Here is a 24773-nt window from a genome sequence, read left to right on the forward strand (position 1 = left end):
ACATTTTCTTTATTCCTCACTATAAACTGAGAAGAAACAAAGTCTCTCCTCCAGTCAGCAAATATTTCACATGCATTACTGTACATTAGCTAGCAAATGGGAGGGCCTTTGTGTAAAGTATGTCATGGGGCTATTTCTGGGTCAGCCCTGCATGCCCCTCAACCAAGTGCCCACGTGACATGAGATGGGTTTGGGTCCGGAGCTTTAATCAAGACCCGTGAGGCAGGAACAGTCGAGTCTTTGCAGGTTCTATGATCTGCACAGAGTTCCAGGTCCCTTCTTACCTTCTTAGATTTATTTCAGAACTCCGAGTACCTAAACAAGCCAGTGGTACTCTGGGAAGTGGTAAAACAACCATGTTGAATGGCATGGTGCTGTGTGTGCTGAGCTAAAGCATTTGTGAATACACTGTGCGCTTCTCACAGTAACCCTAGACTCAGGTGGACAGTTTAGAGACTCCTTATTACCGTTATGAATTCCGTGTCAGCGATGAGGAAACTAAGGACTCCAGACGTCCAGTGGCCTCCTGTAGGCATGGTTGATGTGTCAGAGCTAGAGTACAGTTTGACTAGTCAGTCTCTCTTACATCTCTGCCTCCGTGGGAAGCTCCAGCCAGCACCGTGGGGCAGTACTTATTTCACAAGATAGCTTTTGTTCTGCCCAGTTTATCTCCTCAGATAGCCCTAAGATTAAATTAAAGGCTATCCTGTACTGTACACGGTGTGTGAGATAGGCAGGGGTATGGACGGCTCCAAGTGTGGGCTTATTTCTAAGAGAAAGGGAAACGCAGGCCTAGCGGGTTCCTATGCTACGGCCAGTGGAGTAAGGCGAGCTAATGGAGCACTTTCCACTCTTCTCAGGCCTCGAGCTCTGCACAAGCGTGTCTCCACCTCAGTGTTGATCTGTGAGGAGCCTCCCTGAGGGTTGCTATGAAAGCCAGGAGTAAGTCCTGTGATGCCGATGCTGTCACACTGTGGCACATGCTGCAAGAATTGACTGGACAACTAAGTGGATGTTAATAACTACTTTATTTTTTACAATTGAACATTTTTATTCAATTTTCCAAAACATAAATCTGATCTCAGAAAAAAAATTTAACTCCTTTTTATAAGGTGAAGTCTTAAGATCTCATGTGAGGCTGGCAGTATGACTCATTAAAGAGGAACCCCTCTGAGCTTGAGTCTGTTCTCCAGCACCACATAATAGAAAGAGAAAAGCAGCTCCACAAAGTTGTCTTCTGGTCTACACACACTCACACACACACACTCACACACACACACTCATACACATTCACACACATACACACTCACACACACACTCATATACACACACTCATACACACACACTCATACACACACACTCATACACACACTTGTACACACACTCATACTCACACACACACTCATACACACTCACACACACACTCATACACACACACTCACACACACTCATACACACACACACTCACACACACTCATACACACACACACACACACACGCTAGTAACATGCACATGCATGCACACATGTGCAGGCACATACACAAATATACACAAATAAATAATTAAACTCATAATTGAACTTCCCAGATCTCAGAGTGCTGGACCCATTACCTGCTCTGTAGGATTCTAACAAGCACGTGGAAAAATGCATACCACATTTATTGGCTTTAATGGAAGTCCCTGTGTGTGTGCATGTGCACTCTCGTGCGCGCGCACACACACACACAAACTTTGAAGTTTCAGTTAAAAGGTTTAGCTGAGATCCCAGATTAACTTATAAGTGGTCTCTTATTTTTAATCTACCATTTTACTTCATTTGCTGTCAGATTTCTGTTTTGTTTACCAGATGCCGGAGAAAAAAGACTCCGTTTTGAGCTACTTCTATGGTCTCTGAATTAGTCAGAGCCACACAGTGTAGTGGCTCTTCTCTCAGTAGTTAGCTAACCCTGTTTGTGACAGGAATGAGTCTGGGCTTGGGGAAGCTCCTGTGTTAGCCAAGTGCCCATACCTAGAGGTGCAGGCCCCGGGGAAGGTCCAGGTTGCACCTCAGAGCCCAGCCTTGACTCTGTAAGTGCTTATGGATCCTCTAGATCGGGTTCATACACCTCTTTTTCCCCCAGATCCATCCCTCTCTCCCTCTTCCTTTGTAGAAAGAACTAAATTCCCGAGAGGAAGCCTGGGAACGAATATGCGGTGAGAGAGACCCTTTCATCTTGTGCAGTTTGATGTGGTCTTGGGTTGAGCAACTGAAAGAGCCTGTAATCACCAAAGAGGATGTGGACATGCTGGTCGACAGACAAGCAGATGCTGCCGAAGCCCTGTTTTTACTAGAGAAGGTAAAGTAGCAATTGGACCGGCTAATGAAGATAATTATGGCCTCACTATAAGCTTCAGACATGTGCAAAAAATCCATTACCAAAAGAATGAATTCTCTATTTATGTCTAACTCAGGGGTTTTTCTTTCCTTTTACACCCCAGTTCTGTGTGTATGGTCTGTGTGCAAGTTTGTATGTTTGCATGCAATGCTGACAGAGGACAGGAGAGGGCATCTGATTCCCCTGGAGCTGGAGTTATAGGCCTTTGTGAGCTACCTGCTGTGAGTTCTAGGAACTGAACTCAGGTCCTTTGCAAGAGCAGCGCATGTTCCTAACCACTGGACCATCTCTCCACTCCCCTAATTGAGTCGTTTTTCTAAGATAAGAGAATAAACTGGGGCTGGGATGTGGCTCAGTGGTAGAGAACTAGCCTAGTGTGTGCGAGGCCCTGGATTTGATCTGCAGCACTGTTGACGCAGCAAAACTGATAAACAAAGTAAGCATTCAGAAAACAGAAATGGCAGTGAATGCTTGTAATCCTGCCACTCAGGAGGTAGAGAGAGGATTGTAAGTTTGAGGCCAGCCTGGACTACATACTAGATTCCAGGACATCTTGTAGTGTGCAGCAAGACTGTCTCAAAAAAACAAGCTGGGGAAGTGGCTCCCTGCTAGATCCTTTGTGTAGCATGCTCAAGGGCCCAGGTCTGGTGCCCACCCCAATAAAAGGAAGATGTCTATAACTGAGACGGAGATGACCACACTTTCAGGAATCATTTCTAATGTGTGAATTTTGGAAGAGTCACATTAAATTCTTCCAACCTTTCTTTTTAAATCTTTTCAGTGTAAATTTTAATGTAGCAAATATCATTAAATTTTAGATTTTATTTTGTCTTGAAAGTATGGTATTTTTCCAGGTGTGGTAGTGCATACCTTTAATCCCCTCACAAGAGTCAGAGGCAAACCTATCTCTGAGTTTGAGGACAGCCTGGTCTACGTAGTGATTTCCAAGCCAGCCAGGGCTACAGAGTAAGACTCTGTCCCCAAACAAAGCAAAACAAAAAGATGTGAGTGAGCATCTGTGGTGGAGGCTGTGGAGATTAGTGCGGGTCCTAAGCGGGCTGTGTTATAACTCTCCACCTTTTCCAAGTCTTGTTTCGACTCACTGTGCGCCTGTGTCCATAAACACTAAAATGCCAATTGGAATGTGCACTCCTTAGGAACTTTTAAAGGGCAATATATCACAGGTACTTGTATGTGTGCAGACATCTATATAGCATATATATGTATGAAGTAGAAAAGAATATCAGGAAGCTATCAACTAGTTCCAGTGTTTGCCATCAGGGAAGGATACTGTGAATATAGGAAGAGACGGAGATGATTTTTCATTATAGACCCTGTTATACAGTTTAATATTTTTAACCAAATAAGGATACAATCTCTTTAGTTCAGAATAGGCTTTGCTTTTGTGTTGGGGAAACGATGCTGTTAGCCTTGAGTTGCCTTCTGTGTAACCATCTCATTGTTCTCAAATCCTCACTAAAATCTGTGACTGTGTCTACTCACAAACTTCTGCCACAGTATGTTCACAGACACACTTGCTGTGTGTCATGTATGTGTGCATGCATGTGAAGACCTAAGGTTAATGTCATATGTCTTCCTCCATTTCTCTCTACCCCATGTATCTGGCTAGGCTGACTAGGCAGTTTACTATAGAAATCCCATCTCCACCTCCCTGGCTGTGTTTATAGCGAGGCCCCTCATGCCCACAAGACTTTTTGCATGGGTTCTAGAAATCTGAATTCCAGGCTTCAGGCTTGCACAGAAAGCTCTTTACCTGAGCCATCTATGCAGCCCTATGTATACCTTGTAAGGTAAGAATTTTTTTCCAGTGTGTAGAATCCTTTTCTTAGGATATTTCCCCAGGGGTTAAATGTCAGAGATAAAACAGGAGATGGTAGATAAGGAAGGAGATTAACCTTGTTGAGCAGCTGAGAACAATCCCTTCGGGAAGTAATTCCACTCTCACCTCTGGCCATCTTGATAGTCCTTGGAGATGAAGGACCCCTTTTACAGACAAGGCACAGTAGAGTACCTTGCTCAAGGTTTATGGCAGGTATCCAAGTGAGATCAGACTGGATCCTACTGAAACTCATGCACGTGGTCTCATCAAGCCATCTGTAATGATAATCTGTGTCCACAGGGGCAGTACCAGACCATCCTCTGTGTGCTGCACTGCATAGTGAGCCTGCAGACGCTTCCCATGGAGGTGGAGGAAGCTTGCCTTTCACATGCCATTAAAGCTTTCACCAAGGTGAGTCCCTGTGTCCTCCACACCAGTCACAGCACCTCTGTAAGTCAGGGATCCAAAGAGCAACTTCTCTTCTCAAGTAAAGCGTTCAGCTCTTTCCTGTAATGCAACTGTGTTTTATAATTAGTTACAGGATTGCCTAACCATGGTATCAGGACAAAGCTGACCTGTTAGGTTGTTGAAGAATAATGTGGGAGCAAAGAGACAAACAGCTGGGTATTCCACAAGTCTTTTTAAATCCTATTCTCGTAAGAGTCAGAGGTATTTGCATGTCCAGCCAGTTCCACCTTGGGTTTAAACAAGAATCATCTAAGCAGAGTTAACTGTCCAAACTTTTCAAGTTGGTACCCACAAAAATATGAAATAAATGCTTCTAGGAGAAATGCAGTTGTTTATTTCTGACGTGTGAGCCTTGTGGACGCCATCAGCAAGACACTGGCAAACAAGTAGAACAGCATCCTGAATCCCTTGTGTTGTTGATGAAGTGAACAGCCTTTTTCGTGTGATTGCTTGTCCAGGAAGGAGCAGTTTGTGGAGGGAGATGCTGCACCAGGATCCGGATTCCCTCTCAGTAGGGCGTCCCTTCCTCTGGGACAGTACAGGGCTCTCTTGCAGCTCCGTGGTCAGTCTCAGCTTCACGCTGCTGCTGGCAGCCCTGGTGGCTCCTGCCTGGGTTGTGTTAAACTCCAGGGGTGACATTAAATGAGTTTTCAGTTTGGTACAGACGTGGGTGACAGCTCTAACAGTCTTTCAGCTAAATGTGTGAAACTTAGCATATGTGTTTAACTATATGTATTTTTATATAAACCATTGTTGTTTTTTCCAACCCCTTTTCTCTTTGTAAACAGAAACATGTTAGATTTTTTTACTACAGACTCTTAAATAAAAATTTTCTTCGTCACCAGGTTAATTTTGATTCTGAAAATGGACCAGTAGTTTACGACACCTTGAAAAAAATATTTAAGCACACATTGGAAGAAAAGAGGAAAATGGCAAAAGACAGCCTCTCCTGAGGCTTTCTTCTCTGGACAAGCATCCAACCTGAGCATCCATCCCTCCTGAGGGTGGCGCTTCTGCTCCCCACCCCGAGGACCAGTGCTGGCCACGCTTCCTGCCTCAGTCCATTGTCAGTGCGGCCTCCTGTGCTGAGGATGCGGCTCCTCTTTTAGTTATTTATTTTAAACATATCTTTGAACTGTGTCTTGAAAAATTGCCATGGAGTTGGTGCCACTTTATTTATTCACTGACTTGATGTTGTTGTGTTGGCATTTTAAGTATGTTGTATCTGTGCCCTTACTCTTGTTGACATTTTAGAGGAAAAAACCCTTTCAAAACAGTTATTTTTTTTGACAAAACTCTTTGTGGAGTTTTAACCAAATAGATCATTTTAGTAGTAAAACCTCACTATGTATCCTTTCCAAGACATGTGTCCCCTCCCTCAGAGATATGACCTAAGATAGTCACCAAGTGTCTTAAACAGTTTTATATTTGTTACTACTAAGAAGGCTATTAATACATTTTAAAGTACTTTAAAAAAAAACTTGAAGCCTTTTGTTCTTCTTTTCTTTCTTTACAGATGTGGCCAAGTCTTTGAAGGAATATTATTTTCAGTGATTCAGCAGTTCAGCTTACCTTAGCAGACTGGCTGGAGTGGTTAGGATTCTGTACTTGTAGAAAGTAGACTTGCTCTTTGTCAGGCTTCCAGACAACCTCTCCCTTGGCTGTCAGGGGAGGGAGCAGCTCTTTACCCAGAAACCTTATTCTGCTTCCCCCACCTGCTGCTGAGCCAGGTCCCTGCTGTACAGAGAAACGGACCACAAGTGGCCAGGATGGGCAGCTGCTAAGGAGCAGAAGTGGCCCTTGTCCTCCCCGGGACTGTCTGTGCAGAAAAGACAGCAGTACCAGGGGGCAGCTCCTAGCCAGCCCTGCTCACTGGGGGCAGTGTGACCATCTTTCACAGGCCGCTCAGAGCTAGAGCAAGCCAGGCCAGCCACTTTCTGTCAGGAGTGCTGGCATTGCTGCCTGGCTTGTGCCCAGCCCCAAAGCTGCCCTTTCACAAGCCCACTTGCCTCAACCTGCCTTGGCCTGCTCTGTTGCTAGTGGCTGTTTTGCTGTAAGGATTATAATTTTTAAGTTGAATTTGACCCTAACTGGCTTCAAATAAGGACAGGTGGCTGGTCAAGCTTGTTCCTTTAGATTAAACAGGTAATCAGCAATTGAGGCCTTATTTAAATTGAATTAATACATAGGAGTAGCAGAGCCCATGCCATAGTAGTTTTCTTGACAAAGGTGGTAACTAGACCAATTCAAACTAAAGAATTAACTCAGAATTTTAGGAAACAAGCAAGACTGAATTAGAACAAATGAAATTTCCCTAACTCATGCATTTGTGAATTACAGTCTAGTGTATCCAAAACTATGTCCATCATTAGCCTCACCAACTCTGATGACAAAAGCCAAGTGCAGTTTCCTTCACCATGAATGTTCTTCTTGGGAAAGGAAATACGGTGATGGTTAGTGAACCAGCTTACCCAGTGCTGAAGTATCTTTTCAAGTGCCTAGCCTAACAACAGGAACTCCGAGCACTCTGTCTCCTGTGTACATTCTAAAAGCTGATATTCAAAGAGAATGCTTGTCATCACCTTTTGTCAGCCTTGACCGGGCAAGTGACACTGTGGACCTCGGTCACCTCCCTCCCTAAAGCCAGTGCGCCTGTGCATTTGCAACACTTGTTTTAAGTTCTGCCACCGCCATGTGCTGACACCACTGCATGTCAGAAAATCCAAATAACAGCGTCCTGAGGAGACGCTGTCAGGCTCTGTGTGGGCATTGTGCTTATTTGAATAAAGGTGAAAAGGACCAACCACTGCCCCGCCTTGTGGTTCTTCACTATGGTGCTCTTGGGCACTGTGCGTTCTCCTGGGATACAGGGAAGAGGTTGCTCTCAACTGAGTTAGCAGCCGAGGTTGCTAGCTATGCTCACCTTCATGCATGGGCCATGATGGAGAGCAGGCTCTAAGAGGAATGGTTTTTAAAACAAAGTCCAGGCAGACAAGATTCCAGCCTTCCTCTATCTAAATGAATGAAGACTTCTTTCTAGCCAAAAGGATGAAAACGTCACATATTGAAGAAGTTTTAAGGGTGCATTTTTGGTTTAAGCAAAGCAACTGAGAGCACCCCATACTGAGTGTGCTCTTCTCCCTGAGGGCAGGAGGTACCTTATCCCCCTCAGCACCCTGAAAAGCATTGTGGATGCCAACTGTTGAAGACACCAAGTAAGGCAGACTCCCCACTGTGTGCTCTCTGCCCCCACTGCAGCCTGCAAGCTCTTGACTGGTGGACCATCGCAGTCTAGCACACTCACCAAGCGAAAGCCCGTGATTCTCGTGCTGTTGGTTTCGATGCTCTCTAGACTTCCTAACTGCCCCCTGGGAAGGATTGCTGCTCCTGCTGCAGAGTTTGTTTATTTGCATGCCTCATCCTCTGTGCTGATTTGCTTGATCATATCTTCAGCCCGCTTTCCAGTGCGTGTGAACATGCCGTGCTGTTACAGGTGCAGGTAAGAGTCTAGAAGGCAGGCAGATGCTGACATCTCCAGGATCGTGTGCCAGTTTACAATGAGTTGTCCAGAGACCCAGGGATCATTAGAGGGAAGGAGATGGTTTCTTGAGATAGAGAAGGGCTTGGAGGTGTGCCATATGTCCCCTGTGGCCTGGCTTCGAGAGGGCAAGAAGGGTGAGAGGGGCCAAGAAGATTGAAATATCCTAACACCTCTTGTAATTAAGTTTTATGTATCCACAGTGACTCATAGCTACCTAACTCATTCTGACTATGTAACCTAACCTGCGGTTTGCCTCTGGTGCATGGCTACTCTGATGGGTGGGAGAGAGTCTCCAGTATTCAGGGATGGCTTTGAACTCTCTACATTGCTGAGGATGCGCTTCCAATCATCCTGCCTTCTCCTCAGTCACGGAAAGAACCAGCTCCCACCTCAAAGGATTAAAAGGTGTGGTTTATTCTGGAGCATATGAGAGTGACCATGGCCCTGGAGCACAGACAAGTTACTCCAAATTCTGTGATCTAACGTGGATGCAGTTTAATGACGTTTTAAATACAAAAAAGGTTGTAAGTTTACATTGGTGGGTACATCAGAGAGGCAGAAACAGCAAGACAGGGGGAACTTTTCTATAAACCCAAGATTCTGTGCAATGGCATTCTTAGCTTCTGGGTCTGCTAAGTTAATAGATTTTTTAAAAAAGCTTTTATCTGTTGTTCACAAGATTTAGGTTCCAATGCAGGCAGAACACAAGGACCAGCTGTTCCAGAGGCCAGAACTTAGCCCAGTATAAGGTAATGAGCCCCTGGACCTGCAACGTTGTGATCTCTCCACAGTACTGTGGTACTAAATTAGTCAGTCAGTCCTCGAAGACACAGCTTCTTTCCAGGAATTCTCATCCACACCTCCCAAGAACTAAGATTATGCCTGGTGTGTGCAGTGTCGGGGATCAAACCCAGGCCTGTGTATGTATTAGTCAAGTGCCCCTACCATATTTTAAATAAGACTTTATTTCTGTGTGTGTGTGTGTGAGAGAGAGAGAGAGAGAGAGAGAGAGAGAGAGAGAGAGAGAGAGAGCACATGTGCTTACACATATCAGTTCAGTACCTACAGAGGCAAGAAGAAGCCTCAGATCTGGAACTGTAGTTATAGGAGGTTGTGAACTGCTATATGGGTGCTGAAATCCAAACTCAGATCCTCTACATGAACAGGGTATATATAGAGAGGGCTGTGCTAACGCTCCAGCCCTCTACCCTTTGATTTCTTGTGACTTTTTTTTTTTTTCATTTTGTTCTTTTTTTTAAAAAAATGGGCTCGGGAAATACTCAGTGGCTAAAGCACTTGTGCATGCATGTCTGTATGAAGGTGTCAGATCCCTGGAACAGGAGTTACAGAGAGTTGTGAGCCAATGTAGGTGCTGGGAATTAAACTGGGGTCCTCTGGAAGAGCGGCCAGCACTCTTAATCACTGAGCCATCTCTCCAAACCCCAAAAGAAAGAATTAAAAACACCCAGGATTTTGATTTCAGATTCATGTAGAAGGACCATTTCTTTAGGGAAGAAATGGTCAAACTGAGCATTCAGTGTATGTAGTTCAACCTAGAATTGAATGTCCCTGTGACTGGCAGGGAGATATCCCCTGGGTCTTGGTAAGGTCTATCTTAGATGACCATCATGCTAAAGAGCATCCTACACTTTCACACAATTTCTTTTACAAATGTAAGGGACTTGGCTTTTGGTTTGTTTGTTTGTTGGAGCAGGTCATGTGCCAGTTCTGTGCTGGAGCATGTGGGACATGGGAACCACGTAGGCATGAGTCCCTTTATCCAGGAGCCAAGGTACTATGGTCCAAATGGGCACCAAATCCACACAATGGGGACTGAAGCTTCACAGCAACTGTGCTGAGGGAGAGCCTCTGCAAAGCTGCTTGCATCTGTCCTCATGGCCAGATCCTGCCACCACCAGCTAGTCTAACTTACTTTTCCTCTCCACCACGTGAGGATACCATGTTCTCCCCCATTCCCACCCCCAGCTTGAAATGTCCATCTTGGCAGCAGAAGTCAGCCCTCCTACAAGGAACCTTAGCCTGACCTCGCAGCCAGGATAGCAGTAAAATGATTCTTTAGTTATTAAGAAACCAGCACAGAAGCAGGGTGTTGCGGTGACAAGCCAAAGTGCAGAGGTAGCTTGGGAGCTGGGTTAATAAAGACTTGCAGTAGTTCTGGAGTTGTGTTGCCAGGACTGATACTGTAGCCTTAACTCATTCTTGGAGGTCGTGTGGTAAGTGGGCTACACCGGAAACAGAAGATATCAAAGATATTAAGAAGATACCAAATTCATAAGTGACACTGGTTTTGTGGGCTGCAATTTGTAAAGTGGTCCTGATTTCTCTCAAGAGCTGGATGTTGTTAAGCAAGTTTTTTTTTAATTACAAGTTTGATTACTAATATTAACATCTCAGAGCACTCTAGCACCAAGCCTGTCCTAGACATTTCTAGAAGTCAGAATGTAGGGACTATGGGCTCCTATATTCAGCAGATTTCTTCTGTCAAAAAAATCTCCAAGCCCCAATGTGTTTTGGACGCTGCCTGGCTTCTCTTAGGTGCTTTTAGTAAAGCAGGAGAAGAAATTATTTAAACCAGAACTCATAAGAGAGAAGCAGAGCACAGCTCCACACCAGGCACCCTGGATAAGCTCAATGTGTCCAGAGGGAAGCCTGATGCTATTCATCAAAACCCAGGGCAAGTGTCTAAGAGGCAGTGCGGAGATCTTCCAAGCTGTTGCGAAAGCTTGGGGCGGCAGACTAGTATAGACAGGACCTGGATGCCTGCAGGCCTCCCCGGCTGCTGCTCAGGCTCGTCCTTAGCCACTGCTGCTCACCCTCACTGGTCATGGCTGCAGCCCATGTGTAGAAGACCTCCTCCCCAGCTGCAGCACTGTTGGGGGCTGGGGGAACTTTTAGGCAGTGCAGCTTGATGGAAGAAGTTAGGTAACTGGGGCCGTGTCTTTGGAAGAGATAATCGGGACTGTAGACTCCCTCTGCTTCCTCCATCTCTGCATCCTGTATACAAGGTAAACAGATCCTCTTCCTCCCCTCCTCCCACTGCGGGACTGTGCTGTGACAGACCCAGCTAGGGAGGCCAAGTCCCCAGAGATAGAAGAAGCCTTTGAACCGTGGACCTTTTGTCCCATAAATCTTTCTTTAAAATAATCCTGTCAGATATTTTCCTCCCAGCCATGGAACGCTGACAACAGCATGACTTAAAAAATTTTTCCAAGTCTCTTATTTAAGAAAAGACAGCTGGATTCTCACGGCTAGCTGCCTCCTCGTGCGATCTGTGAAGAGTGTCACATGCCACGCTGCAGCTGGAGAGTCCCCTGGTATATTCATGAGAATGCAAAGTCCACATGCTATCTTAGGCTTCCGGAAACAGTTTGAGCCTTACAGATACCTCAGAGGAATGTGAAGTCCTCAGAATGGGGCTTGGGAGATAGCTTAGTTAGTGCCTGCTATGCAGGTACAAGGGCCTGAACTCTTTCTCCTGAACCCATGTCAAAAGGCTGGGCATGGTAGTGTCTGCTCTCAATCCCAGGGTTGGGGAGGGAGGAATGGGTGGATCCCCGGGTCTCAGTGGCCAGCCAGCTTAGCCCTAATCAGCAACTTCCAAGCCAAGAAGAGACCGTCTCAGACAGAAGGTGGACAGTGACTGAGGAAGAACACCAGAGATTGTCCTCAGAGCATCACATGTCATGTATGCACACACATGTGCACGTGTGCCTGTGTGCATACATGTGCACACACACACACAATGAAGTCTCAGGGGTGCACAACAGTAGAGGATCTCTATAAATCTTCAAAACCAACCCGAGAAAAGCCTTCCACAGAGGAGGTGATGCTGGAGGTAGATTCAGTTGGTGAGAAGGGAGGAACAGGGTGGCTCAGCTGTTAAGAGCACTCGTTGCTCTTGCAGAAGACCCAGGTTGGGTCCCTAGCGGTCACATGGTACCTCACAGCCATCCACACTTCATAGTTCCTAGGGATCCAGTGCTCTCTTGTAGACTCTGTGGGTTCTAGGCATGAATGTGCTAAGAGGACAAACATACAGGCAAAACATCTCCTACACACGAATAAAAAGTTCAAAATCAAAATAGACAAGTAGCAGTAGAGATCCATACTCTCATCCCATATAAACTTATTAAAAGAATAAAAAAAATTAATGGTTTAGTATACAGAATAACTCTGTAGGTAACGAGAATGTACTTTTTCAATTAATAAACTTATAGATGATGTGAGAATGCTATAAGAACCCAGCAAAATTTAAGATTTGCAAATTTCATAAATGAACTGCTCGGATAAAAGGAAGACATGAAAAAAAGTGAACTTAAAGATCAATGAGATAGCTCTCTGTGTAAAACCACTGGCTGCACAAACAAGCCCCAGAGTTCCATCCTTAGAACCCACAGTGGAAGGCGAGAACACAAAAGGTGGTTCTCTGACCTACATGTGTATCATGGCATGCACATGCCTATACACACACACACACACACACACACAAGGCAAGGCAAGATAACTTTTAAAAAATTCTTATCTGATGAAATACAACTTAAAACTATATATATTTTTTTTTAATCACTCCACCTATTTGACTAACAATGAGGAATATTCTAGAAAAGTTACTACTGCCCCTAGAGGCATTGCAGATATGGCGGCTGTGTCACATGTGTGCCAGTAGGTGGCAGAGGGATGAAAGGTTATGTCTATGCTCAATGTTCTGATCTATGGACATCTGAATAATTAGTAGTCTAACAACCCCCCTCTCCCCCCCAAAAAAAAAAAAGTGAGCCTGAGACCATTACGGGTCTGGCACCAGGGAGCCCAGACAAGAAGCTAGCCTGAGACAATCACCACTTTAGTGCCAGGCAGACCTGGAAAGACTCACAGGGCAGGAAGCAAGCCAGAGACTAGAAGAACCCCCATTTGAGACCAAGGGTCCCTCAGGAGGAATGAGCCCAAGACAGATGGCCACTTGGGCGGGCAGGAAGAGCTGGCCTGGCATGTCCATCAGACTGGCCCCGTGGGGGCCAAGACAGAATGAGCCTGAGATGACCACCAGTCTGGCGCACCGGGATCTGGAAGGGGCAGACCATGCTTGAGATGACTCCTGCCTGGCGCCAGAATGAATGAGCAGGTCATAACACTCCTGAGATCACTCCTGAAACAAACCTAGACACTCAGAGACCTCGGGGGCTACTAAGAGGAGCAAGTAAGAGGTGGAGATATGGAAGAGAAAGAGAAACCGAAGGATGTGGGCACAATGAAGAGAGGCCGAGCTGGATACTCAAAGGTAATGAAGAATAGCCTGATGTGAGTAGCTGGTGATTGTCACCTGGGACCATGGTGGGGTCCTGGCCTGTGCTGACACTGGGGTCCAAGTCTGGGTCCATGACCCTGCAGCAGTATGGATCTGTTACCACCAAAAGACAAGCAGGCGTCCGTGGTCTGGGCTGCCACTAGGAACTAGTTGCTGTCTGAGAGTTGTGCAGAACTGACTCCACCCCTCACCTGGGCTTCAGGGGACAGCTGGGCCTAGAGGCAAGAGGTTCTGAAAGGTGACCCAGCCCCTAGCCAGCTGCAGTACTTGGGAGAGCAGAGCATTTCGGGAGTTGTGGGTGAGCAGGCCCGGAGGATAAAGGTGTGGGAGAGCTGGCTGGCCCTACCACTAGTCTCCCTGTAGTGGTGTGGACTAGGGAGAAATACTCTCTTCCCTTCTTCCCCTTTTCCCCTCCACGTGCTCCAGGCAGGAGAGCTAGCCTGGGGTCATGAGAGCAGGAGAGCTAGCCCTGTCCCCCACCTACTGCAGCAGGTACAGGGGTCGGGTGGAGTGGGGGGAACTACGGGGGAGATAAGCGGGGTACATGATGTGAAGGTCACAAAAAAATCAAGAAAAAGATTTTTTCTAAATTTGTTTTAAAATACTGGATTTTAAAGGGGAAGGGGTAAAAATTAGATAACCAGAACTAAAAGGCCAAAATTTACAAGGAAAACAAAGTCAGAGAGCTAGCCACCAGGTTTGCTGAAAGCAACTCATGCCAGAAGTGATTATATTGTTAGGGTGTATGTGTGTGACCTGTAATTCCAGCTTTTCAGGGAATAGAGACAGGAGGTCCCCAGAGAAAACTGGTTAGTGTTGGCTAGCAAAAACAGAAAGTTCTGGGTTCATCAGGAGCCCCTGCCTCAACAAGTAGGGCAGAGTGACCTAATATAAACTCAAGCTCTTCCATACATGTATGCACACACACATGCAAAACCAGTGCACAAATTCAAATGCAAACATCTGCACAGAAGACATTATGAATTCCTGAAGGTCCTATACCTGAGTCACCTCTAACTGTAAGTTTATCAGGGGACAGAAAATTGTACTGAAGACAGTGTATAGATATCCACTCAATGGGAAACTACAGGATTAAGGACCCATTTCCTTCCATAAACAAGACACGAGAGAAAATTAGAGAGGAATCTACGGATTCCTATGAGAAGAACTTGTGTGGACCTGGCTTTCATCCTGACATGAACAAACCATCATGGAATAGGGATGCCAATGCCCACAGGAGATCTGGTGATGCCAAAGGAGGTACTACAATTTTTGTTTTTGGGTTTTTTGTTTTTTTGTTTGTTTGTTTGTTTGTTTTAAAGATTTATTTACTTATATGTAAGTACACTGTAGCTGTCTTCAGACACCCCAGAAGAGGGCATTGGATCTCATTATGGATGGTTGTGAGCCACCATGTGGTTGCTGGGATTTGAACTCAGGACTCAGTGCTCTTAACCGCTGAGCCATCTCTCCAGCCCGCATTTTTTGTTTTTAAAATAGAGGGAGGGGAAACTGTAATCAAAATATGGTGGCACACACCTTTAGTCTCAGCACTTGGGGTCGGGAGTGTTGGGATGGGGTTGGGGGACAGAGGCAAGTAGATCTCTGAGTTCTAGGCCAGTCTGATCTACAGCTCTAGTTTCAGGACAGATGGGGCTACACAGAGAAACCCTGTCTTGAAAAACACAGTAGATAAATAAATAAAATAAATAAATAATTTAGAAAGATATGTTGTATGAGAAAATTATCTATATCCCACAAACAGAAATTTAAAAATGAGTTTAGCAGTTGTCTTTCCACCTTCCTTCTTCTTCCTCCCCATCTCTCTTACTTCCTCTTTTTCTTGCTCCTTCTGATTTTTAGAGAGTATCTCCCTCCAAAGCCCAGGGTGGCCTGGAACTACCTAAGTCCCAGGAATCCTAAGGCGCCACCACACCTGACTTTTCACTGCATTTACAAACATCAGGGAGTGATCCAAACTTGAAATTGCAAAGGCAATGCCATTTATCCTACCATCTAAAAGACCAGATGCCAGGACATGAACCCCAGGACCCGTGAACGACCTGTTTGTTGTATGAGCTTTGGAGAGGCTGCTATAAACCATCAAATCTCGTGACTTACCAGGAATGCATCCTGTCAAAGCTCTGCTCAGTTTGTGAGTCTGAGTGGCATGTTAGGAGGGCTGCGTGCGGACCCTTCAGAAGTCTCTCACCTTCCTTGGCACCCAGCGTCCGCAGTGTTTGGCTTGTTGCTAAAATACTAATTAGCTCCAGTGTGTGTCTCCATAGCCACGATCTTCACACCTGTCTTCTCCACAGCCCTGTCCCTCTCTCTCCTGGCCCCTTCCCCTCTTCCTCATACATGAGCTCTATGGCTGTAGGGCCATCTGGGTGACCTAGAATGATGCTTCCAAGATGCTTAAATATATCTGAAGAGCCTTTTCTTCCACATGAAAAGGCCACATCCAGGTCCTGCAGATGAAGTTAAGGGTGGCGTGCTCTGGTGAAGGTCATGGTTCACTGTACTCTGGCTGTAACTGGAAACCATGATAGAGTACAGCATTAACTAGACAGCGGTTAGCTAAGTGGACGATGTGCCTTATTTATAAGTAGGAAGAAGACTCATGACTATCAGAACGTCACACCCTCTCGGATTTATATTTCAGTGTAGTATGAAGCAAAACCCAGCAGTCTTATCTTAGAGAAGTTGAAATTTTGGTTATGAAATGTATATGGAAAGGCAAAAGACCAGACAAGCTTCGACAACTTTGACATCCCGTGGCCCCTTGAATGATCCTCCTTCCAGAATGTTAGCGTGTGTGTTCCTGGGATAGAAAGTTTTCTTCGTCGATTATAAATATTATTCATTTTAACAGATTTAGTAAGAGCTAATACACAATCCTTGGCAATTTGGTAAAGGTGTGTGTGTGTGTGTGTGTGTGTGTGTGTGTGAGTGAGTGTGTGTGTGTGTGTGTGTGTGTGTGTGTGGTTGAGTGTGTGTGTGTGTGTGTGTGTGTGTGTGTGTGTGTGTGTGTGTGTTTGTGTGCGTGTGTTACCAGGGATCCAGCCCAGGGCCTGCTGTACACCAAGCATGATTATCCAATGAACTACATCTCTAGCCCTGATTGAGTGGGCTTTGACATATGTCATTGAAACCAATACCACAGTCAGGACCCTAAGAACCTCCTGAGACAGTGCACGGAACCTCCCTCCCCAGCCAGGGAGGCCACAGACCTGATTGTGGATTGGCTGCAGCTTAAGGCTGAATCAGAAACAATGTTCTCTTTTTCTGTCAGATTTCTGTCTCAGCATCATTTGGCTGAAGTTCATTCCTGTTACGAGATGTACCTGCAGCTTATTCCTTTTAATGGATGAATAATATTGTCCCCAGTGGATATTCCACCTTTTCTTTAGTTTTTTTGAACTAGTCTCTCTCATGTAGCCCTGGCTGCCCTAAAACTCACTATGTGGTTCCAGGGTGGCTTTGAACTGTAAGGGACCCATCTGCTTCTGCCTCCTAACCGCTGGGGTTAAAGGTGTGTGTCACCAGGCCAGCTCACTCCATAGCCGTTTATCCAGTCACAGGCTCATTGCTTCCAGTGTTCCCAGAAGTCATGAGCACCTGAATTCAAGTCTTTGTGGATATTTAGAAACAGCTGGATGATATAGTAGTTCCATATTTGAGTGTTTGAATGTCTCTGAAAACTATGTTCCAGAGTGATTGGGCCATTATGTTCCCCACGGGCAATATCAGAATTCAAGTGTCCTTATATCTTCAGTTATACCTAGTGTGGTGAATCCTGCTTGATTTTTTTTTTTTTTTGAAATCCTGCCTCTGCAAGGCCCACATGTATGTACACGCCTAAGTGTGTGCTTGTGGAGGCTCGAAGTTGATACCAGGTGTCTTCGTCAGTTACTCTCCACTTTATTACGACAGGGTGGGTCTCTCCCTGAACTTGAAGCTCACCAGTGTGGCTGGACAGGTTGGCCACCGAGTCCCCAGAACCTGCTGTCTCTTCCACCAAGCTCTGGAGTCACAGTCACACAGTGCCAGCCCTGGTTGTTTTTGTTTGCTTGCTTTTTATGTGGGTGCTAGAAGATCAGAACCTGAGTCCTTATGCTTTCATGGCAAATATTTTCCCAACTGGGCCATCTCCTCCCGTTGTTACTATTACTGTTGTTGTTATTGTTTTGAATTAAAAGTAAGTAGACAGCCAGGCGTGGTGGTGCACGCCTTTAATCCCAGCACTCGGGAGGCAGAGGCAGGCGGATTTCTGAGTTCGAGGCCAGCCTGGTCTACAAAGTGAGTTCCAGGACAGCCAGGGCTATACAGAGAAACCCTGTCTCGAGTAAAAAAAAAAAAAAGTAAGTAGACCTTCTAACTGAATTCTTGTACCTGATTGTGGATCCCCAATGAACTTCTGCAATTTGCTGTATTTTTAAAATAGGAGACTTAGGCTATTTTACTTTATACTCTAAAATGTCTTTGAATAAATTGAAATTTATTTCTTAAGTTTTCCTTTTCTTGAGAATTTCTGAAGGGTTGGATTTGGGAAAAAAAAAAAAAACCAATCTGTGTTGTAACAGCTGTCTTCCATCCTTCCTCAGTCCCTGTCTCTAAATATTACTCAGTAAGAGTAAACCATCATTTTTCTAGACTCTGACTGATGCTTTCTTCTTCTTCTTGGTTTTCCTGGCCACCACACATTTAGCACAGCCTCGCTTGCCAGATGTTTGGCTTCCTGCTTTCTATATTTAAAACACACGGAGGAGATATAGCTGTGATAGCCACATAATTTTTTATTTTCTTCTTTGGGTCAGTGATTTAAAATGTTGACATCATTTTAATTTGAAGGCACAAGAATGCCGGTTCCCTAACCTCGCTTAGGAAAGGGTACAGTCTTCTGCGGGGCTGGGAGGGAGGTCAGGCCACGGCCCGGAGGCCTCCTCTGCAGGAATTCTGACACAAGGCCTCCTGGCTGTGGGCCAGAAACTGAGTCATGGCGAAAAGCTGCCTGCAAAATAAACCTTTGGGCTAATGAGAAATGCTGCTTTAGAAGGCCCTTTGTCAGAACCGAAGTTAGAGGTCTGAACACAATAGCCCGGCCTTCATTCAGGCCTGACTAGAAACACTCTGGAGTCCTCCCAACCCCCCTCTAGGTTAGGGACCCTTGAGCAGCCCATACCGAAGGAGGGGCACACGTGGGAACAGACAGCCGCCCCAGGCAGAACGGCTCTTTTCTATAGGACATTCCAAGCCAAGTCCTGTGAAGATTGAGAAAGCCACAGGAGACCACATGTGCTCACCTGGCAGAAGGGACTGGCTTTCTGGACACAGGACCACTAAATGTGAGCTCTTTTGTTCCTTTGTTCCGAGAAGACCAAATAATTCTCTGTCCCTCCACAGGAAAACAGAGCCAGAGGGTCATTCTGGTGACACATTTCTAAGAGCCATCCATACTTTCCCAAATTTTTTTTTTTTTTTTTGGTTTTTCGAGACAGGGTTTCTCTGTGTAGCCTTGGCTGTCCTGGAACTCACTCTAGACCAGACTGACCTCGAACTCAGAAATCTGCCTGCCTCTGCCTCCCAAGTGCTGGGATTAAAGGCGTGCACCACCACCGCCCAGCCCAGCTTTTTTTTTTTTTTTGGATTTATTTATTTATTTATTATATGTAAGTACACTGTAGCTGTCTTCAGACACTCCAGAAGAGGGAGTCAGATCTCATTACAGATGGTTGTGAGCCACCATGTGGTTGCTGGGATTTGAACTCTAGACCTTCGGAAGAGCAGTCGGGTGCTCTTACCCACTGAGCCATCTCACCAGCCCCCAGCTTTTTATTTTGAGGCAGAATTTTACTATGTACGTCTGTCGAGCCTCAGAGTCACAGAGAGCTTCCTGCCTCTGCCTCTCGGGTACCGGCATGAGTCACTAAATCCAGCCCCGTTTTTATTAATCCACCGTTAGGGTTCTTTAATCTCAGTGTTTATGTCAATCCAGAATTGCCCCAGCTCCCCACACTCACCCTCTTTGAAATAAGGCATCATGTATCCCAGTCGGCCTTGCATTCACTATGTAGTTTAGCCAAGGGCAACCTTGAACTTCCGGTCTTCCTGCCTCCACCTGGTACATAACTTGTTTATGTGAGGCTTCCTAGATGCTAGTTAAACCCTGTACCAACTGACCTACATCCCCGGCCATCTTTCTGCTTCCCTCTCAGCCAGGCCCGGCGTACAGGCTTGATTCTCAGCTTATCACTTTCAAACTTCAAGTCTCAGAGTAGTGGGTCCAGAGTTGCCTGAAAAACATCAAAGCAGAGTCCATTTGGAGCCCTGTTCATGTTCATTCATCAGTCAGAGCCGCTGTCCTGGTCCCTCACACGAGCAGAAGAGATTTGGTAAATCGTCTGAAGTGAAAGGAAATCTGTGCTGGCTTCATGTGGTGGTCCTGTGATGAATGAGTGGGACCGTGCAGGTGGAACACCGAATGAGGTGCTCAGCTCCATCACAGCCCTCCAGCTCCCTGATAGACATGCTCTATCATAGGCTGCGATCCTGCTGGGTGTGGTGAGTCATTCCTGACATTCCTGATTCTTCAAGCAATCAAACAACAGGTGATCATTGGAGCAGGAGCAGAACCCAGGCTACTCCTTCACCTCTATTCTAGTGCACCATTGTCCCATAGAGGAAGTTAAGAGTAAGGCCATGCTAGCACAGTTCTAAGGAAATTAAGATGTAGAAAGAGGAATGTGAATTTAGAAACAGCACCAATCTCCCAGTGCTGATGGATAGAACAGTTCCAAAGTTGGGTTTGTATTCTTGTCCTTTTTGTTTTTATTTTGCAGTATTTTATTTTGAATTTTTATTGAATATACTCATTTTATGTGGTACCGTGTTACATAAAAGATACCTTTGCCGGGCAGTGGTGGCGCACACCTTTAATCCCAGCACTTGGGAGACAGAGTCAGGCGGATTTCTGAGTTTGAAGCCAGCCTGGTCTACAGAGTGAGTTCCAGGACAGTCAGGGCTACACAGAGAAACCCTGTCTCGAAAAAGAACAACAACAACAAAAAAAACAAAACAAAACAAAGAAACAAACAAAAGATACCTTTGCACAAGTATACATTGTATACATTGTATGTTGGGCACATTACCTCTTATTTATTTTTATCATATTTTTATAAAAGCATCGATCTGGAGGTATGGCACACATTTGTAATTCCAGAACTTGGGAGGCTGAGACAGGAGGATGGAAAGTCTGAGGCTCTCCTGGGTGAAACAGCAAGACCCTATCTCAAAAAACTAACCAAAGAAAACAACAGGGGCTGGAGATAAGGCGCAGTCGGCAAAACTTTCTGGTCACCAGGTCTGGCCAACTCATGAGCTCCAGGAAGAGCACCTAACTCAAAACATAAGGCAAGAGAGATGGAAGTTATCCAACATGGACCAGGGCCTCCAGATGCATATATATGCACAAATGCATGCATGCAACACACACACACACACACACACACACACACACACACACACCTATGTTATGTTACTCTGCCTTTGGAAGCAAATAGCAAACACAAAACATAACAAATACTTATAACAATACTTTTAAAGGCACTGGATGTTTGTCCACCAGAGACGATCCCTGAGATAGAAAACAAACAAGGTGAGTGTACAAGCTCTTCTTCGCCTTCCCTCCTTAAGAGAGTTTTCTAGCCTTGGCCCTGACAGAGGGAGTTTCAAGCAAGGAATTCAGATAGCCTGAGTCCCGAGAGACGAGAGTGTGCACAGAGCATCTGGAGACCGGCATAGGTCTCAAGTACAGGTCTGTAAGAAGAGGGAGCACATGGATGATGGAGCAGGCCTAGAATAATGCCTGTCCCCGGCAGCAGTAAAGGAAAACTCAGCAACCGTAAGCATCGGGGAGGACTTGTCGGGTTTTGTTTCAGTAGTGGAAATAATCAGCCCTATCCTGACACTCGCTCTGCCCCTAACTGTTTCTAAGTCACTCAACTGCATCGCAGAACAAAACGTCAGGTTGGTAGGAAAATCTTACCCAACTGAGTAAGATTTACTGTGTCTGGCATCTCATCAAAGATAATCAGGCAGGCAGCGAAGTCGGAAAACATGAAGACAATAACCACAGAATCACCGCCAAGTCAGAACAGACAGATGGTAGAATTCACAGGCAAAGACATTAAACATTATTCTAACTGAGGACCGGGGAGCTCGCACCTCAGATGAAGGGACTTGCTGTGGAGCTTGACCACCTGTGAGAGAAGACACTTCAAGTTTCCTCTGTCCCCTGCATGTGGTCATGGGATACAGGTGCCCCAACACACACATGCACACACTAAATAAACAAAGCGTAATACAATTAAAGTTCTTATAATTTGGTGGCAGCCTGAAGAAATGCTTGCAAGGAAGATAAAGTGCAGGCACGAGGACCAGCATCTCGAAATGCCAGGTGCTCTTATATGCCTAATAACGTCAGTGTTGGGGGTGGGGCAGAGACAGGCAGATCCCAGGGGCTCGGTGGTCAGCCAGTCTCACTAGAATGGAAAGCTCTACATTTAGTAAAAGACCCTGGCTCAAATAATAAAGTGGAGAGTGGTGGGCTAGCAGAACAATACGTTCTGGCCTTGCACATACATACATAGGCAAGAACACCTGCAAACACATACATATACAATATACACACATACAGCACAGATACACACATGTTACACAGCAAGGCCCTCTTCCTCAAAATTTAGGTTGAGGTTTTTTGGTTTGGTGTTTTTGTTTTTGTTTTTGTTTTGTTTTTATAAAACCTACAATGTCATGAAAACAGAGTCAACGGCAGACAGGTACTATGAAAAAAGAAAAATAACCTGAAGATAAAACAGTAGAAATTACACAGGATGAAACAAAATAAAACACAAGGATTTTATTTTATTTTTTTGGAATAGGTCATTGGTGAGGTGCAGAATGACTGCAAATGTTCCAAATTCGTGGACGTTTTCTCTTCATGCCTTGTCACATGTTTGCCTCTTACCACATATCTAGATAAATGGAGTCACTGAAGGAAAGATAGAATGGACAGGAATTTATTTAAAGAAAAATATGGCCAAAAGTTCTCCAAATGTAAAACTTGACAAATAATTATATATGCTAATGTGTTCCCTTGTGATTGGTATGTGGTGTGTGCGTGTGCATGTGTGTATACATATATATGTGTGTGTGTGCATGTATGTGCATGTGTTTGCATGTGTATTTTGTGTGTGTTTGTGCATGTGTACATGTGTGTGTGCATGTGTATGTTTGTGTATGTTTGTGTGTGTGTGCATGAGTGTGTGCGTGTATGTGTGATGCATGCATGTATACCTATTTGTATGTGTGTAAGCAGATGCAGGCCAGAGGTTGACACTGGCAGTCTTCCTCTATTGGTTCCTGCCTCACCTTTTGAGACAGGGCCTCTTATGAAACTCGGATGGAGTGCACCAACTCAATGATGTATGTACCTCAAGCTCTGAGCAGCCATTAAAATAACCGAAGAGTCACAGCCACTAAAACTACTAAAGAGACTTCGTGGAATTATAAAAAATAAGTAACGGATTAATCCTAAAGAAGATCTGAAAAAGGAGAAAGAACAAAAAGGCATTGGATACATCAAAACAGACGGCAAGGTGGTCAGACTCAAACCAACTGCATCAGTAATCACATTGATTCAAAGCCCTCCATGAGCCTATTAAGATGGCATTTGTCAGAATGAGTAAGAAGTCAAGATCTAAGTATTAAAAACACATCTCAGGACCAGGGACATGGCTCAGTGGGTAAAGGTGACTATTGAGTAAGCCTGGCAACCTGAACTCCACCTTCAGAAAGGTGGAGGGAGACAACAGGTTCCACCAAGCTGCCTTCTAATGTCCACACCTGCACTGATACCTGCACCCTCCCTCCCTGTCCCCCAGGACGGTAACTACTACCGCTAACAACAGCAACAATAACATAAGTAATAACACATTTTAAAACACGCTTCAAAAGAAACTGAATTTAAAAACAATTCACAATTTAGATTAAAGCCTTTTGTCTTAGTTAGGGTTTACTGTTGTGAGCAGACACCATGACCAAGGCAACTCTTACAAGGACATTTAATTGGGGCTGGCTCACAGGTTCAGAATTTCAGTCTATTATCATCAAGGTGGGAACATAGCAGCATCCAGATAGACATGGTGCAAGAGGAACTGAGGGTTCATCTTCATCTGAAGGTTACCAGTGGAAGAATGACTTCCAGGTAGCTAGGATTAGGGTCTTAAGCCCATGCCCACACCAATAAGGCCACACTTATTCCAACAGGGCCACACCTCCTCATAGTGCTACTCCTTGGGCCAAACATATACAAACCATCACACCTATGGAGGGCACAAACTATATAATTTTCTCCCATGAAGAAATCAATAACCTGAATAGCCATTAATTGATAAAGTGGAATTTGCAGTTAAAATTTCTTCCATAGCTGAGTGTGGCAGTACACACCTTTAACTCTAGCACTTGGCAGGCAGATCTCTGTGAGTTTTAGGCTGGTGTACATAGCAAGTTCCAGGCCAGCCTGAACTATAGAGTGAGGCCATGTATGAAAAAAACCCAGTGGATTATCTCAGTCTCCAGCCCTCTCCTAAGCTTTCCCTCCAGAAGTTAAGTGGTTCCAGCCTTCAAGTTATGGCTTTCTGGTGACCAGCCCTATCCTGAAGCCATTCAGACCCTGTGCTTGATAGCGTTGTGTCAACTTGACACAATCTAAAGTCACTTGAGAGAAGAGTACCTCAATTAAGAAAATGCCTCCATAAGCTCAGATTGTAGGCAAGTCAGTAGGGCACATTAATAATCAGTGACTGATGGGAGACAGCCCAGCCCACTATGGATGGTGCCATTCCTAAGCTGGTTCTATAAGTAAGCAGGCTAAGTCAGCAAGATTTTGCTGAAAGGACCCTGATATAACTGTCTCTTATGAGGCTATGCTAGTGCCTGGCAAATACAGAAGTGGATGCTCACAGTCATCTATTGGATGGAACACAGGGCCCCCAATGGAGGAGCTAGAGAAAGTACCCAAGGAGCTGAAGGGGTCTGCAACCCTATAGGTGGAACAACAATATGAACTAACCAGTACCCCCAGAGCTCATGCCTCTAGCTGCATATGTAGCAGAAGATGGCCTAGTCGGTCATCATTGGGAAGAGAGGCCCCTTGGTCT

At 45.2% G+C, this 24773-nt stretch overlaps 1 protein-coding gene and 1 non-coding gene across 7 annotated transcripts in view; both read left to right on the forward strand.

Moving 5' to 3' along the window:
• Ptpdc1 (protein tyrosine phosphatase domain containing 1) overlaps positions 1–7503 on the forward strand; it is a 46644-nt gene extending 39141 nt beyond the window's left edge. For 3 of the 6 annotated variants that reach the window (XM_085831112.1, XM_085831109.1, XM_085831113.1), the window contains 3 exons: positions 2152–2337; positions 4517–4627; positions 5530–7503. In XM_085831112.1, coding sequence (XP_085687238.1) covers positions 2152–2337; positions 4517–4627; positions 5530–5637 — 405 coding nt within the window. In that variant the 3' untranslated portion in view covers positions 5638–7503. The remainder of the gene's footprint in view (positions 1–2151; positions 2338–4516; positions 4628–5529) is intronic. The other 3 variants (XM_021180811.2, XM_085831110.1, XM_085831111.1) reach the window with 1 other exon arrangement.
• Positions 7504–12858: 5355 nt separating this feature from the next.
• LOC115029140 (small nucleolar RNA SNORA17) lies at positions 12859–12990 on the forward strand. The gene has a single exon (XR_003834709.1). It is a non-coding gene; the product is annotated as a small nucleolar RNA SNORA17 (small nucleolar RNA).
• Positions 12991–24773: the final 11783 nt, after the last annotated feature.

This window comes from Mus caroli, unplaced genomic scaffold, assembly GCF_978045245.1.
Source record: "Mus caroli unplaced genomic scaffold, Mus_caroli_1 scaffold_15, whole genome shotgun sequence".
Classification (NCBI taxonomy): Eukaryota; Metazoa; Chordata; class Mammalia; order Rodentia; family Muridae; genus Mus; species Mus caroli.